This window comes from Sciurus vulgaris (assembly GCF_902686455.1).
Source record: "Sciurus vulgaris genome assembly, chromosome: 5".
Classification (NCBI taxonomy): Eukaryota; Metazoa; Chordata; class Mammalia; order Rodentia; family Sciuridae; genus Sciurus; species Sciurus vulgaris.
Window position 1 is genome coordinate 23,609,105 of NC_136465.1, and position 17,267 is coordinate 23,626,371.

The 17,267-nt window shown below is 41.4% G+C and overlaps 1 protein-coding gene across 2 annotated transcripts in view; it reads right to left on the reverse strand.

Moving 5' to 3' along the window:
- SH3RF1 (SH3 domain containing ring finger 1) overlaps positions 1 to 17,267 on the reverse strand; it is a 157,066-nt gene that overhangs the window by 15,905 nt on the left and 123,894 nt on the right. For both annotated transcript variants that reach the window (XM_079142950.1, XM_079142951.1), the window contains exons 6-10: positions 15,255 to 15,365; positions 8,281 to 8,468; positions 6,303 to 6,473; positions 3,606 to 3,865; positions 1,762 to 2,123 (exon numbers count right to left, since the gene is read on the reverse strand). In XM_079142950.1, the coding sequence (XP_078999076.1) occupies positions 1,762 to 2,123; positions 3,606 to 3,865; positions 6,303 to 6,473; positions 8,281 to 8,468; positions 15,255 to 15,365 (1,092 nt within the window). The remainder of the gene's footprint in view (positions 1 to 1,761; positions 2,124 to 3,605; positions 3,866 to 6,302; positions 6,474 to 8,280; positions 8,469 to 15,254; positions 15,366 to 17,267) is intronic.

Genomic DNA, 17,267 nt, shown 5'->3' on the forward strand with positions numbered 1-17,267 from the left:
ATCCATCACATGAGGCATAGGTGAAAACAAAAAGAAGACACAGGACAACTTTGGGAACACCTCAGGGCATCATGTAAAAGGATCCATAAGTTCCATGAGGCCACCTATAATGAAGGGAGACAGATGTGTGCTCAGCAACCTTCCTCTGAGTTAGGACTGTCTGGCAATGACCAGGGACCACCCAGAGCTGGGGCACTAGGAGCCACTATGGAATCCAAGCAGAGGATTCCTGGATTAGTTGCTGCTATAACACTGCCACTGACTTTGTGTGGAAAAGCAGGTCTGAAAATCAAGGGCGCTGGTAGGGCCCCATTCCTGGACACCATGGAAAAGAACAGATTCCCTTGCTTTCTTCAGGTCTAGAAGCTGCCGGGATTCTTTGGCTTGCGGCCCCTTTCTCTCATCACTCCTACCTCTGCTTCCCCTTCTGCTTCTCCCCTAACCCTGCGGCCTCCCTTTCAGGAAGATCCTTGTACTTAACACTGGGTCCACCCAGATAGGCACTTTTTAATTTATGCACATTTGCCAAGTGCTTTTTGCCAGCATGGAAACCTATCCCCAGGTTTCAGAGATTAAGCAGTGGACATCCCTGGAGCCATTATTCTGTTGAACCACAGGAAACTTGAAGTTTCAGAGATTTGATGGATGCTAAACTGGGAGTCCCAGGAGGGCAAGGGCTAAAGAAGCCCTTTCTCATGAGTGACCAGGGCCCTGGGACACACCATGCCCATACCTCAAAAATCTAAACCATAAAAATAATTCTTCTAACAGATATTAACAAAGTTGAATGTGTCGGCTTGATTACAAGTTTAATGTAGTTGATTATAAACACTGAATGGACACCATCTTTTTCAAAATCTCTCATGTTAAAAGTTAAATATTAGCTTTTTAGTAAGCTGTAAAGTTTATTTCCTTATAAATTCCTGTTTACAGGCTCACCTACCCATTTAAATCGAGCAACATGCATTACCACTGAACCAGGAGCTGAGAGTTTATGACTCCCCTACAGCTTCCCAGGACCCATCACTTCTTTAGGGGAAATGCATGAAATATGAGAACAAGTGCTGGCCGCAGTACTCTTTTGCAGACCGTGATGTTATTCTGCCACTCCTGTTCACACTTAAGCACCATCAGTTTCTCTTCCCTTCAACTACCTGTTCCAAAACCCATTCATAGGCAAGTCCTTGGAACAATTTTCTATTTGTATTTTCTGATATTCAGCCCCAAGTGAAAGATGTGAAAAATGTATATGAATTTAGAAAATCATTCTTTCCCTCTATTTCCTTCTGTCTCTGAAGGAGCCATGCTGATGATGTCAGATGTACTGTAGATTAAATAAAGCTACAAGTTATACTTTTAATCAAAAGTTTCAATCCCCTTGTGTCTTCAATTTTTTTTTTTTTTTTTTTTTAATGGAATAGTGAACAAGCAAGAACAAGCGAACGGGGAAAAATTGAGGACAGTGAAATGATGCAAGAATGAGTGAGCAGAGGGGAAAGAAGTTTCCTCCACGGGGCCACGCTGCGAGAGGCGGCAGGCCCGAGTCTTATTAACCGTGGCTTCCCTAATGCCCTCAGAGGACCTGGTGGCTGTTAGGAGTCTGAAGGCAGGACAGGGTGGTGCCCGGTTTCCTCCCCATTGCGTTCCTGGCTCAGGTGCAGTGACTCGCCCATGGTAAGCACCCGAAGGACGCAGGCAAGGAGCATCCGCCTTAGCTAGACACCACAGCACTGGCACAGGCAGAGAGGCGGGAGCTCTTACTTTACTGTCCTTGTCCGGTTTGCTCGCTGAGCTGCTCCCACAAGCGGACGACGTGTTGTCCGGAGACGTGGGAAGTCCAGGGAGAATGGTCACTGACCGGCCGCCGGGCTCGGTTTCCAGAGAGGCAGCAGTGATGCTGGGGGAGGTCAGCGAGGCGGCCGGGGCACAGGCCAGAGGGGCACCGGCTCGACTGATACCAACAGCAGCGGCATGGGCAGCAGAGCCTGCCATCGAAGGCAGAGGCTGTGGGGAGGCCAGGGAATGGTGGGGCAGGCCCACCGACGCAGGCCCGAGGCAGGCGGCATTCTGCACCTGGATGGGCGTCACGGCTGCCGTGGGGCGTTCTTGGTTATGTGCTGCAACTGGTAGGCGACAGAAGGAAACAGTAAAAGTCAACTTCTACCAAATGCTCCTCGCTGAAACACGAGTCATTTCATTGCATCAGACATAATGAAAGGTTGCTACTGCTACTTATTACAATGCAGAATGGATAGATAGTAGTTTAAATGCAATTAAAATCTTGGCTGAATCCCTAGACGTTATTTTCCTTCCAGGTCAGCCCTGGATTCTGTTGAGAACCTAGAGGTTCAACTATAATCCCAAGACCCTTTCATTAAAGAGAACACCCTTCACACACAGCAGGTTTTTTGATGATTCTCTACTGTGTGGAACCACATCAGCCTCAAGTCCTTTTTTCTATTAACCATTTCTCCTTTTTTAATTTTTGAGTTGGGGGTCTTGTTGTGTTGCTCAGTCTGGTCTTAAACTTACGATCCTCTTACCACAGCCTCTTGAGTAGCTGGGATTATAGACAGGCACGCATCATCATGCCTGGATCATTATCAACCATTTTTCTTCTTTTTGTTTTTCTGGTAGAATTTACAAGTCTTTAGTTTACCCCGCCATTGTTACCCAAGACTCTTGGTAGGTTTTGAATGCTACAGAATCAAGAAAGCTATTCAAGATTCTACTGGGTTTAAACAGACTCACAGCTAAGTTCATCAACAATAATCAACACGACAGTTAGCAAAGAATCACATAGTGGTCATGCAGCTAGGAACAGTGAGATATGAGACAATACAATCTTGATTACATTAGTCATATTTTCTTTTTCTCTTTGAGACAGGGTTTTACTAAGTTGTCTTGGCTGGCTTCCAAGTTGAGATCCTCCTGCCTCAGTCTCCAAAGTAGCTGGGGTTACAGGCATGTGCTGTTGCACCTGGCTAGAAATTGTAACTTCAGGTTCTGTACTACTGACATCCTTGGGATTAGTTTAATTTCTTTCAGATTTTAGATCTGTAAATCAGGTTTCAATTAACATACAGAGCAGACTTAGCCTAAATAAACAGATATAAAGTGCTACTGACTAATTTGTGCTTACTTCTACTCCACTGTGTGTTTATGTGTGTGTTTGTGGGGGGAGGTGTATACTAGGGATTGAACCCAGGGGCTTTTACCACTGAACTATACCCTCGGCCCTTTTATTTTCTTAATTTTAATTTTTTTTTTTTGTTGTTATAGGTGGATGCAATACCTTTATTTTATATATTTATTTTTATGTGGTGCTGAGAAGCAAACCTAGTGCTTCACATGTGCTAGGCAAGCACTCTACCACTAAGCCACAACCCCAGCCCCAAGGAAGGGTCTCACTAAGTTATTGAGAGGATGCTCCTGCCTCAGTCTCCCGAGTCGCTGGAATTACAGGCATGTGCCACCATTCCTAGCTTATTCTACTCCTACTCCTCATTTTAATGTCATACCTACTTTTCTCAACATTTGCCATAAATGATCTGCTATTAGGCAAATTCTTTCCCTGATGTGTCCCCATCTTCTTATCCTCTTACCTGTCCTCACTGCATTGCGGGCCTGGTTGACTGTCATCTGTCCAGTCATGTGCAACAGGACCTTAGTCTGAGGACTTGTCTGGATGTGAGCTGCTGACACCACAGCTGTGGGGACGACGCTCGGTGTCCCGGCCACACCATTTCCCTGGAGCTTCTGGACGGGCCCTCCCGCCGTGGAAGGACTGACCATGGTCACCCCCCGGCTTGCCTGACCCGCAGTAGACATAGGGACTTTAGCTTGGGAAGCATTTGTCACCGCCCTGCCAAGACAGAAACAGAAAGAAAGCCTAATCCATCAGCAAAATGGGAGACAGAACAATTAAAGGCAAGAAAAATGACTCAGGGCCTTAAAGACAGAATGTTGTAAAAAATGGAGTTATTTTTGCAAAGTTTCAAGAAGACAAACTCAAAGAAATGATGGCCCCAAGGCAAAGAAAGGTTTTGAAATTGCTCTGAGTCACCAGAGACCACATGTCATACCCTCCTAAGAACATACAGTTGCTGGGCTCAGTGCTCCATGTGTGGCCAAGCATCCTCACTGACTTCCAACATCCTAGATTCTCCTGCTTTCACCCACCAGGCAAGCCAGGTGTGTTCCCTTCCAATAGCCTCCTTTCCACAGCTTCTGACCTCGCTCTACTTGCCTCAGATGCATTGTTCAAGTACCTGTGTGTACACACACACACACACACGCACACACACACACGTACATACACACATGCATGCGCTCTGGGAATGTCCTTTCTGGCTTCCCTTGACCCATTTCAATCTCATTTATGTTTCAAGACCCAGCCCAAATCCCATCATTTCCAGAAGTCTTGCCTGAGGTCCAAGTTTAAGACTCTGTGGTTCCACTGTTTCATGTAGATTCCTTCCTTCGTTCTGTTTTTTGTATTCCACATAGTGTTTATAGTTTGGCCCTTGATTATAAAATGTTGTGTCTTCTTTTTTCAGAAATAAACCCCATGTTAAATGCTGATGACTCAGTGAAAGTGCCTTGAAGGCAGGGCCAGTATAAAAGGGTATTTTTCTGTTCCTTCAGTATTTGCACAGTTATAGGGGAATGGCTAGCTCTAAACAAATTTATTTACTATGAACTTAATTATATTAGGTACAAGGTGATTTTGTATAATTTTTTTTTTTTTTCATATTCTAAAGTCATTTAGACAATGACAATTCTGTATACAGCAATTCTTTAGTGGGTAGGGTATTTTAATAGCCCAAACATACTTATTATTTATCATAACGACTCAGAAAGCACTTACTGTAAGCAAGAATTGCTCCAGAGTTAAAGAGAGACTTATAATAATCCGTTTTGAATCTCAGCTTGACCAATTTCATTTATTTACAATTGTTTGTTGTAGTTCCCTTATTTATTACTATTACTTTTTTGCACCAGAGAGATTTTTATCTGCCATTTTCTGGATGGGCTGGATTCTGAATGTCGATTTTAACATATATAGAAGGTTTGTATTGATTAAAAATTTGCAAGTCAAATTAAAGCTAACATTCTGTCACCATCTGCAACAATAGTGATTTTCATTTGATTAGGCTGCTGGCCAATGTGTAAATCAAGGCCAACAGCTGACAAACATGTCAGTTCATTAAGCCATTTGTTTAAAATCAGGACATTTGAAGAATGATTTAACATAGTTAAACCTAGACTGTTATTAAAAGTACAGTGGTCAAAACCTGGGGCTTCTTCCATGTTGATTTCATTACTGGTCATTTCTTTTCATTCCTGAGAATAGTTTCCTCAGTGACCAGAAGGTAAATTATCTTTAAATAAAATAAAGAAAAATTTCATATACATAAAGTTTCTATCGTTCTGTAACAGGATTTTATGATCTTGGGTCAGATTATTCCTAGGTGTGTGGAGGCAGGGGCTGTCTTGCACACTTGCAGGATGTAATAGCATCCCTGGGCTCTACCTACTAGATGCCAACAGCACCCCACACCTTCAGTTGTGATGAAATGCTCAAAAGTCTTAAGAAAATTATGTTCAGTTATTGCCAAATGTCCCCTGGGGAGCAAAACTGCCCTTATTTAAAATGGATCAATGCCATATTTAAGACATTTTTACTTCTGACTATAATATAGAAATTGTCAGAATTCCGAGGTAATTGTCAAGTTAATGAATGGATACAGATCCATACTGTGTAGGCTGGAGTCCTTCGTCACTGTCATCTCAGACGACTTATTTGATCTCTTTATGCCTCAATTTCCTCACCTATTAAGTGGGGGATAATAATAGTAACTACATCGATGAATTGTTTAAGGACTACGAGTTGATAAACGTAATAGGTTTAGAAATCGGCATGCCTGGTATATAGTAGGCATTATATAAATATGAAAGTATTAATGATATAGTTCTTATTTTAAACACTACGCCTTTTACTTTCTAGTAGAAAAACAGTGAAAATGGTAGAGTCTTCTAACACATAAATTAAAGAAAATAACTTCCAACCCAGTATATTTATTGGTAGAAACCTATAATTTCACACATATCCATGTGAAAAGTAAGCTAAGATCTTAACATTAAAAGGGGTTTTAGTAGATAAAGATATGGATTTTTAAAACTTTGGCTATGTAACAGGCAATTATAATGTGAGAAGGAATCTGAACAGGCTGGAAACCCTGGGAAAGAACAAAGCTGCTCTGTTTAGAACTTAGTAAACCATTGATTCAAAACCATACCTTGTGACGGGTGCCACGTAATTGCCAGGGAAAACCCCAATCTTGCTGGTATGCATTGATGTCCCTTTGAACCAGCCATCCTGGCAACGCTCAAACACTAAAAACATCTCCCCTTTCCTCAGCTCCAGTTCATCCTCTTTCCGGGGAGTGTATGGGTAGATAGCCACATACCTAGAATGGGAAGAAAACTTTTGATCTCAGGCTAACAGACATACCCCAAGATGCTCAAAACTCTTGTTTGTTACAAAATCTTGAATATTGTACAAATGTTACTGGAAGTATAAACTTTTAATCTATAAGTAGCATTAGTAAGTCTCTGTTGAAAGAGGCTTTGCTGTCTACATCTTATTTAATTAATTAATTTATTTTTTAGCATGTTTGTTCCTTTACCTGCAGCAAAAAGTCATGGGCAGTAAAGGATGTGATGATAGATCAGCTTGACCCTCGACAAAAACAATAATTTAATTCCAATTCTTTTTTTTTTTTTTTAGTTTGCAGCTTGTTATTTATTCATTCTCCAATGCTTTTACTTTTTTACTTTTTATTTTATTTTTACAGACTGCATTTTGATTCCTTGTACACAAATGGGGTAAATCATTTCTTTTCTATGGTTGTGCACAATGTAGATTCACACCATTTGTGTAATCACACATGTACATAGGGTCATGATGTCTGTCTCAGTCCACCATTTTTCATACCCCCCGTCCTCCCTCTCATTTCCCTCTAAGTAATCTAAAGTTCCTCCATTCTAAATGGAGGCAGAGGTCTTCCTTACCAAGAGTTTCTCCTCCCAGTGTGGAAGACAGTATCCCACCAAATGGTATTTGCGAGGTGTGGAAGAATTAATGCTGTTTCTAAGAGTGCCTAACTTGCCGCTATGGATTAGGTTCCCACTGGGAAAATTGGGCACTTCAAATGGCACTTGATAGACTTGAGAAGTCGCCTCAAATGAGGACATATGGTATAAAATCCCACTGAGAAGCACAATATGCTGCCTTCCAGACACAAGCTCAACCCAGAGGCTTGGGCTGCGCCTGCTTGTATATGCTCAGTCAGGAAGGAGACCGAATTTGAAAAAGAGGAAAAGAAAGTCTAGGTCCTAGCGAGTACAAAACAACCTTACAATGTAAAGGGACTATGCCTATCAACACCTGCAAACCAACCTACAGTTTCGACTGGGGCTCTAAACTGGTTCATGGATAAATCCACACATTCAGGATTTACAAAAATCTTATTGCATTCTGCTACTAATAAACACTGTACAGAATAATTAGCTTTTCTGGATAATTATTGCTGGGGATGTATAGTTTTTCATATGCATACCCCACCTAGATCTGATTTTTTTAAATATATTTTTTATTTGTTCTTGATAGTTATACATGACAGTAGAATGTATTTTGACATATTATACATATATGGAGTATAACGTCCCACTTTTGTGGTTGTATGTGATATGGAGTTACACTGGTTGTGCATTCATATGTGAACATAGGAATGTTATGTCCAGTTTATCCTACGGACTCCTACTCCATTGTCGAATCCAATAAACTTCTATTCTTCCTTCCCCCGCCCCCTTATTGTATGTTAGCATCCAGCTAGATCTGATTTGTGTGGAAAACCTTCCTGTTCCTTAATGCACTATTGCAAGGAATGAAAATGAAGACCAAAAGCTCAAACAGGAGTTGTACAAAAAAAGGGCAGTTCCCCACACGTTTGCTATTAAAAAGGAGCAAAGGGCAGGTTTCCCTCAACTGTGAAAGGCCGTTCTGCAGCAAGGCACGCTGCTGCGTTAGGCTCATTCTGTTTCAGCAGTTTCCTAATTATATGCATGACCGGGTAGAGGTCTGCAGAACACAAACCACGTGGTGGGCCATAAGCCTGTCAGCAGCTCATATCAGAAAGGTGTGTTTCTACCTCTGCTGTTTGGGCTGAGTTTTAAATGAAGGCTTAAGCAGTAATAAATGACACCCTCACTTACACGCTGGGGCGAGTCTGAGGCCGTAAATGTGCAATCTGGTCAGTGGCTCCTGCTACAGGCCTGGGTCCCATCCCGGCAGCAGCAGCGGCAGCAGCAGCAGCAGCAACAGCAGCAGTAGCGCCTGGCGGTGTGGAGGCGAGGACAGTGGCAGCCAGGAGAGGGGGTGGTGGAAGGGGGGGATTCATAGTCTGGTATGGAAGAAAGAAAAGGAGGGGGCAACAAAATATTTATTAAGATCTGCTATGGAAGGTGGGAGGGAAAAGGCATCAGAAACCTACAGCATAAGATCTGAATGGAACCCACACAGAGCGGAACCAGCAGGCTGCCTGCTCTGAGAGTCCCCCTTTAAAAATTCACCTTAAAGCCACAGCAATTTTTTTCACCTAACAGGTAAGTAATCACCCTTGGGAGGAGCAAAAAGGGGAGGGGGGGGAGAAAGAAATGATGCCATGTAATTTTAAGATTAATAGCACTTTTAAGTTCAAACTGAGATAAGAATTCAAATGCCTGTTGAGGGGGCAGCTAAGTCATGCTGCTCGCTAGGAATTAATTTGTGATTGTTTCCTGAAACTTAAAACACAACACAAGACAATTTAGCTGCATTATATCTCGAATCATTCCTTTGAAAGAAATTTTCTTTTGATGCTTGGTCTCCAAAAAGCCCAAACAATAGCTGTGCCACAGTCACTGGGCTTTTGTTGTTACTTTTGCTTATTCTTTTCTTAACTCTGCCAGCTTTTGAAATTTAGGACTATCAAGGCTGGTAATCTTTAACAAGTACACTAGTGAAAAGCTGCTGGTTTCTTTATGGGCACAGCCTAATGTGGTTCTGCCTACAGGACTCCATGTCTTTTGAAAATCAATGGAGCAATTGTTACTTTCTGATCTATAAACCTCAGATGATTCTCTAGGGTCTGCATATTGAAACTCCTGGGAAAATAGGCACACAATGATTGCCTGAATACCTACCTCACCCTCCCCAAATCTTTGAAGTCACTAATCATAAAAATTGAAACCAAAGAAAAATAAGGAGACTAACAGATGTACCTACATAGCATAAACGGCTTCTACGTATCAGCATATTAATGTGAAACATTCAGTGACTTCTAAACATAGCTCATAAGCCATTTTATTTCTATTTTTTTTTTGGAATAAAAATTTGAACCTCATCAACATGCACTTCATCTATTAATGTACATGCTTCCAGAAACATAAAAGAATAGGGAAAAAATGTCAAATTTCTAGACACATTCTGCCACTGTTTCTCATATTTAATTTTTTGCAAGCATGACTTTTGGTAAGGATTTTTCCCACGCTGCAATGTTAACCTGGACAGGGGAAGAGGTTAGTTTATAAAGTTAGAACACCATGAAAAATTCACACAAAATTCTACACAAAACATGGCTGCATTAAGACTTATTATAGTTCGGGAATTTGCACGTACTGGGACTTGGAATGTCCAAACATTTAAATAAGAGAAGATGGTCAAGCATTCATCTCTTTGGCCTCCTTCAAGACCAACTAGAGCAAAATAAAGATAATCCTGGTAAAATACTCAGCAAATAGGAGCTGAGTGACTCAAAGATAGTAATGCATCAGTGGCTTCGAGGGTGAGATAACAAATCTGCACTATACATACATACAGAGAGAAACTGTGAAAAAAAAAAACAAACCCTGATTTCCAAACCCAGTCTCAAAACAGCATGGCTGTGGAAAGGCGGAAGACAAATGGCATGTGTTCAACAAGGAAATTAAATTTATCTGTTGTATCTTAACTTTATAGAAAGAGGCTACACTAAATAGGCCTTAAGGAAAAAAAAAAAGGGCAAAAAAATCTATGGACCTTATATAAAAATAAGTCTAGATTTTAACCACATGTAAAGATAAGTCATATCTTTTCATTACAAAATACAATAAGCAAATGCTTCATGTACATTACACTTGCAAAGAATGAGTGAGGCACTGAGATATGGCATAAAAGAGGATATTCTGAAGGACCCTGGAGGTTTTGCCTAAGAGAAAAAAACAGTTCTGTCTTTCTGTGGTTGAAGCATAGTCAAGCATAGATGTTCTTAATAAAATTGGATGGATTTTTTCCCCCCAATTCTGAGTAAGGGTGCATACAACCAAGAGAGGAAAGCCTGATTAAAATCAGATTCCTAGATGCTGCTTGGCCCTGTGTGGTTGGTAAAATGATAGGGCTCGGGTGAGTCCAGGGCTGGGACACACAAGGAAGTTCTGTGGGTTGCTTTATAAACAACCTAAGCTGAAATATTCTGGTGATGTGGAAGTTCAAAAGGTAATTCACTGTGTATTGTGCTTCAGGCAGTTTGCTATCCTGCAAGACTTGAAATTTCTACAGAGCAAACCATAGCCTTTCATTCACCAGGAGCGGACTTGGAGACCTGCCTATTATCTCACAGTCTGGTCCAGCCCAAGCACCAGAGGCCAAGATGCACTCTCCCCCACCAAAAACAAACAAATGAACAAACAGATAAAACAAAACAAAACCCATCTATGGATCTGCTAGGAACACAGGTCACATTTTGTTTGTAGTGGCCTTCTAATGTGAAATAGCCATCTTTTGCCATTTCCAGGGTCTGTTCCCCTCACACCCCAATTTTTGAAAGGGATAGTTTTGCTTTATAAAAGCAACATGGGTTTTGCAGTCAGAAAAGAAAACAAATTCCAACCCTGGTCCAGCCTCATAGGCCAGTCCCTGACTTCCCTGTTTGATAGAATGAGCGGCCAGGGAAGGGGTATCTTCTCTCTGAGGGCAGCATTCCAAGATACTGACAGGCCTCATTTTCTAGTTGACGTTGTAAGTGAAAAGTTCAAGTACGTGGGTGTGAAGCCTTTTCTTTCTGGCACACTCTCCTTCTCTTGCCCTTTCATGCAACCAGCCCAGAAAGTGGTTAGATCTGGATTTGGCCAAGGATAAGGGGAAACATCCAGTAGGTATGGAGCCTGGGCCAAGGGCTGCAGGCCAGTAAAGTGCTTTGTGTTGGAGTTTCAGGCACAAGCTCAACTGACAATAAAAGGATCATTTCCTTTCCAACTGTCTTTTTATGTATGTATCTCCTTCACAAACTTCCTAAGGTAGAAAATGGGTCTCTTGGGCAAGTACCATTTAACATTCTCAATCTCATCATCATTTTTCTTTAAACATCTAATTTCCAATCAACTCACTTTTCAACACTACACATCAACATCTCTGACCTTCTGGGTACTAAACTCAGACACACATCAGAGGTTGATGAGGGAATGGTTCAAGCTACTACATCAAGATGCTTCCTTCCTTCAAGGTAACAGTGTTGCCAATTTCAGCAGCACTGCCATCTGTATGCACAAACTATAATTTACTGGTCCACATTTAATCTATAAGAAAGAACAGAGATTTCCACCCAATGAATTGTATAAATTATGGAAGGTCCCTATGCCTTAATATACCAATCTGCAAGATAGAGTTAATAATGAGATGGATGGAACTGGAGACTATCATACTAAGTGAAATGAGCCAGTCCCCAAAAGTCAAAGGTTAAATGTTTTCTGATATGTGGAAGTTAATCCAAAATGGGGGGCGGGCAAGGGGAGAAAGAAAAAAGAGAGAAAGGGGGAAAAGAGTGAGAGGGAATTCCATCAAATTAGAGGAAAGATCAGGAGAGCAGATGAAGGGGATTGAGGAGGAGGAGGAGGAAGGGATGAACAGTGGAATGAACCTAACTAAATTTTCCTATGTGTATGCATGGATGTGGTAGAGAAGGTCCTGGTATCAGGTCTACCTATCGGACACTAAGTTGACACTAATTTAAAAAGTAAACTATAAATGGATTGAAGAGGGAGTGGAGTGCGGGGCAGGTGCTAGGGACTGAATTGGAGTGGGTTGTGTTCCATGATTTGTGATTATGTCAGGGTATATCCTGGTGGTGTATATAACTCCCCAAAAATTTAAAAAGTAATTAGAAAGGTTTACGTAAGTTGCCATTCATACCAGGGAGAACAGCAGAAGCTCACTGAATGGAAGCTATTGTCATGATTCATGAGACTGTAAAGTAAGAGACTGTCTCACACTTCTCTGTATTGCTGGCACTTGGCTTTGCAGCCAGAAGGTAAGAGATCCTCCTTGAGCACTTCATGAACTGGAACATGCGCTGTGCCTCTAACACAGCTCTCATCTGGCACAGAGGATCAGGGATTGTTAATCACTTGTTCTAAATGTTCTGCCCATGCACAGAAGATATAAGGCTAAGATCTCCACCCTCCTCATCCCACAAAATTAGTCAAAAAACCCACGACTCTTAATGGCTTGATGTCTCAATGAGGTAGTTGTAATGCCAGTGTTGCTTATAATGTTAGATATTTAACACTTTAACTGTTACATGTGAAATGTATGGGACATATGCTCATAACTTCATTCTGCATAAAATATTAAAAAGTCTCCATTTATGAAAAAGTACTAGAAATAATCTTCATTTCCTATTCTAGTAGTGGCATTTATTAGCTATAAATCCACACCATAAGAAGTCTGGTTTCTTTTCTACTGAGTTGCATACTATTGCTGTGATAGTACTCAAAAGTCTTCAGAAATTATTTCAATTTTTAAATAGAACACTTGCCACAATTAATGTAAGATGCAGAGGGCATATGCTGTTGAGATTTTTTCCACTTAAACATAACATATTAAATCTGAAACATTTCTGCCAACCTACCAGGGACTTTGAGATCGAGACATCTCCAGGGATGACAGACAAGTCTGTTTATAATTAGTTTTTCATTAAATGGTATTGGCACACTAAACATATTGTTTAATAAATCTTTCTCTTGCTTAACATGCAAGCTTTTTTATATAATCCTAGGATAATATGGTTGAATATAAATTAATTTTTATATATTCTTGCTCTCTTGTGACCTGTCCCATGGATTTGCCCTAGACTAAGCCCCCGGCTGAAAGGAACTGGTCATTTACCATATTGTAAAATTTTCAGCTCACAAGGGCTGAAACTCAGCCAGCCTTAGGTCTTTTCCATTAATTAATTTTTCTAAGATGAAAAAGTCAGTCTTTTTTTTTTTTTTACTTCACCTTAAGAAATCATGTTAGAATTTTCCAGGCAAGGTGGTCATCTGGAAATGGAAATACCAACTAGTTATGTGTGTGCACTGGGGGTGGGAAAGGATGGGGAGAGTCTCCCCTGGAGATTAGAGGGCAAGATGCTTATGAAATTTGGCTCCAGTCAAACATCCGGGGCTAATAGATTCTCATGGAAACCACATTTAATAAATGTTAACTGAAATTCATCTTCTCCCCAGATGAATCAAGGCATGATCTCCTTCACCAAACAATTACACTATCAAGGAAGCTGTAACCATCCAGGGAACATTAAAAAAAAAAATAAAAATGGCAAACTTTAACTTCTAATTGCACATTAAAATGTAAGAATATATTTAATTCCATAAAGTTTTCGAAAGTCTGTGTAAATTAGGTAATAACTGTATTTATTTGTACCTACCGTGGGTCAAAATCACTTTAATTCTTTATAAAATGTATTGAAAAAATAAATATTAGATAAGAAAAATCAAGCAAATATAAACTGAAGGCAATAAAACCAGATGGAGTCAACATTTCAACTAATATGTTGTGAGAGCCTTTCTGGACAGGGTTACAAATTTGGCTCTAAGCTGTCGAGCAGAGAAAAGTAGAATCTTTACAACATATATAAAATCCACACTCTAAAGACAAACCAGCTGCTGGGAACCCTCCCACTGCAGAGTGCAGAGGAAACCCTAACAAAGTGAGCCCAGGCCCTCCATCCAAGGCATTCTTAGGGTAAACCAGTGGTGCATGTCGCAGACCCGCCTTGCAACGAGGACCAGATCAGTAATAGCCATTCCTCTCTGTGATCTAGTTCTGTGACATACACACCATCCATCCCAATTTATGAGTAGGGACACTGAGGCATACAGAGGCTGAGTCACTTTCCCACGGTCATAAGGGGCTAAGGGAGACTGCACCCCAGGTACGTTTCACCCCAGGTCCATGTCTCCATCTTCAGGACATACTGCTTCTCTAAGAGCATCACAACAAATGACAGGTGTGGGGTGGGACAGGGCGATGCCACGGTCCAGAACTGCGGCAATCCAACATTTGTGTCTTTATTCAACTCAGTGATGGAACAAATGGTCTGCATGTACAAGCCAAGGTATGTGCCTGGACAAGAGATGTCTCACCACTGCCAGTTCCTTGCAATCGACTGCCTACAATCTTTGGAAGCAGGGACTATCGATTTTCTCTACTGCCTGAGGTCTTGGCATTTGCTTGTTTCTTCTCTTGGCATTTTCTCTCCAGTGTTCCACTTCTCTGTATCTATCTCCACTGGCTATTCTAATTCTCCCTCTTAATTTCTCCCATTCAGAGGTTTTTAAGCAATTAGCAATTATTCCACCTGTGGGATGGTATGTTTTCAGACAGAAAATCAACATCATCTAAGGGAGCCTTCCATGACAGCCAGTATGTTCGGTAGCCATAGCTGTACACTAGATGAGAAACTGAAGGAGGAATCCTAAATTCAGAGTTGGTATCAGTTTATCATGTGACTCAAAGCTAACCATGTAGCCCTTGGGATCCATCTTCTCGGTGTTTCTATAAACGTGTCTTTAAAAGAAATAAGCAGGATCTAGAAACTCTAGGGAAATAAAGGTTAAGCCTTCAGGAAACCCAGGTTGAACTGTAATAAAATTAAATGTATTTTTCAGAGTTCCTCTGATAGCTTCAGGCCCAGGATACTCATTGTTAAAACAATGTTCAGGTTGCCAGCAAGAGACTAATTTCTTTTTTTTTAAAGATTAGCTAAAGATTAGATGAAAGATAGGGATCCATCAAATATCGGTATAAACTGCAGGTGACAGGAGGTGGAATGTACCAGACCAACATGACAAAATACATACAAGAAAAATAAAGACAGAGAAGCTATACTCACTCCAAGGGCAGTTGGGTAGGGAACATCCGATGGGAAAGTGAATGAGGGACCAGTTGTCACTGGGCTGCTTGGGGGTGGGGTCACAATTAACCCGGTGGTACTTATATGAACCTGCCCCAAAAAAATAAAAATAAAAAAATAAAACAAGTTATTAAAAAGAAGGAGGTTATATTTTTAAAAATCTGTACCTTCTGCTGTTTTGGGAAGGCAAGACTCCTTTCAGTATATTCAACCCAAACTGACCAATTACCTATTTATACCAGGCATTTGAGTAGACACTGCAGAGGCATGTGACACATCCTGAACACAACAACACTGTACATGCAGAGCTGAAACTGCTCCTGGTTTTCACAACACACTGCCTCATTTTGCATGCTACCATGAGTCACACTGCCCTGTCAGATGGTCAGATATCCTGCTAAGGTGAGTTGTGGCCAATATCAATATGTTAGATCTAGGCAACGTTGTTAAATATTTTGCTATCTTCAAGATCATTTTTTGTGACTTCGAATCAGTTGGGATGCATAATTAAAATCCAGCTGCCTAGACATGCCTACAGCAGGCAATTATTTATAAAACCCTTAAAGGAACAACGTCAAGCCAAATTAGTTGTTTTCAAAGGTGTCTTATCTAGGATACGGCCCAAGATTAATCTACTAGAAAGAAATTGAGTTATTCGGGTCATTTCGTTGCCTGTGTTCAATTACTTGATCAATCTCACTCATGTTGTACAGCAGGTCCAACTCTGAATGCACTGATGCTGGGTGATGCTGTAGAAATAGGGGAGCGGGGGGTTCCTGAAGAAATAGACTGGTTTTTCCTCCACCATGTATGGAAGCGATGTAGTTTACTGGAACCTTGTTTCTCCAAAGAAACGATGATACATCAAAAACGCTAGGCTCTCAGTGCTGGGGGTGGAGCTCAGTAGTAGAGCACTTGCCTAGAATGCACAAGGCCCTGGGTTTCACCCTGACCACACTGGGGTGAGAGGGGGAGGCAAGGGAAAGCTTGGTTTATAATAAAAATGTAATCCCAGCCAGGAACAGTGGCGCACACCTGCAATCCAAGTGACTCAGGAAGCTGAGGCAGGAGGATGGCAAGTTCAAGGCTAGCCTCAGCAACTTAACAAGGCCCTGAGCAACATAGTGAGATCCTGTCTCAAAGTGAAAAATAAGAAGGTCTAAGGATGTGTTTCAGTAATATATAAGAGGAAAAGAAAACTGAAGGTAAAGGTGGGCCTGAGTAAAGAAAAGGAAGACAAATCAGGCTGACACCTAAAGGCAGATTCAGCAATTAAACCTGCACACGGGCTCTTTGCTGGGCAGAGGAAAAGTTCAGCCCGGTTTTAGAGCTTCCCAGGGACGTTCCCCCATCTCCATGGGTAGGAGGGAGCATGTCACACGGGCTACACATACTCAATGCTTTACTGTGGACTGTGCTTCCTTCCAATGTACACAGTGCCCAAGATAAGTGGTGTCTTCTGTAAACCTGGGCGGGAGAAACCGGGAAGCACTTCAAACACTTCCCATCCTCTTCTAGAAATAACTTCTCCCTGAGGCAACATGCTACCACTGAAAACAGAACTGCAGTATGGGAGGAGAGGCGCGGTGGCTGAAGGGGAAAGTGTTTTAATGGAGCACAGAAAGAGCCTTGTTTCCTAAGCTGTTCAAGCCCCAACAAAAAACCAGCTCTGCTTTTACAGTCCTTACTCCCAGCTTTGGTGTGGCAGGGGCAGACCTGCTCACACCTGGCTGCTGAGCTCTCTGCAGAAGAGGGAAAGTCTCGATTTATCTTTCTTTAATTTTTTTCTACTCCCCCAAATGACTGTCTATTCTCTTAAGGCTCTTCTCAGTCACTGCTGTAACCATTCTTAGCAAAAGCTTGTCTTTCATGTCAAGAAAACCTCACTGGGCAAATGTTGCTGGAATATAAGATGGAAATGCAGGGTCAACTTTCTAATGGTGAATGGCCGTCTTGACTGTCTCCTCCTGCAGAACCTTATTTAAAAAACCT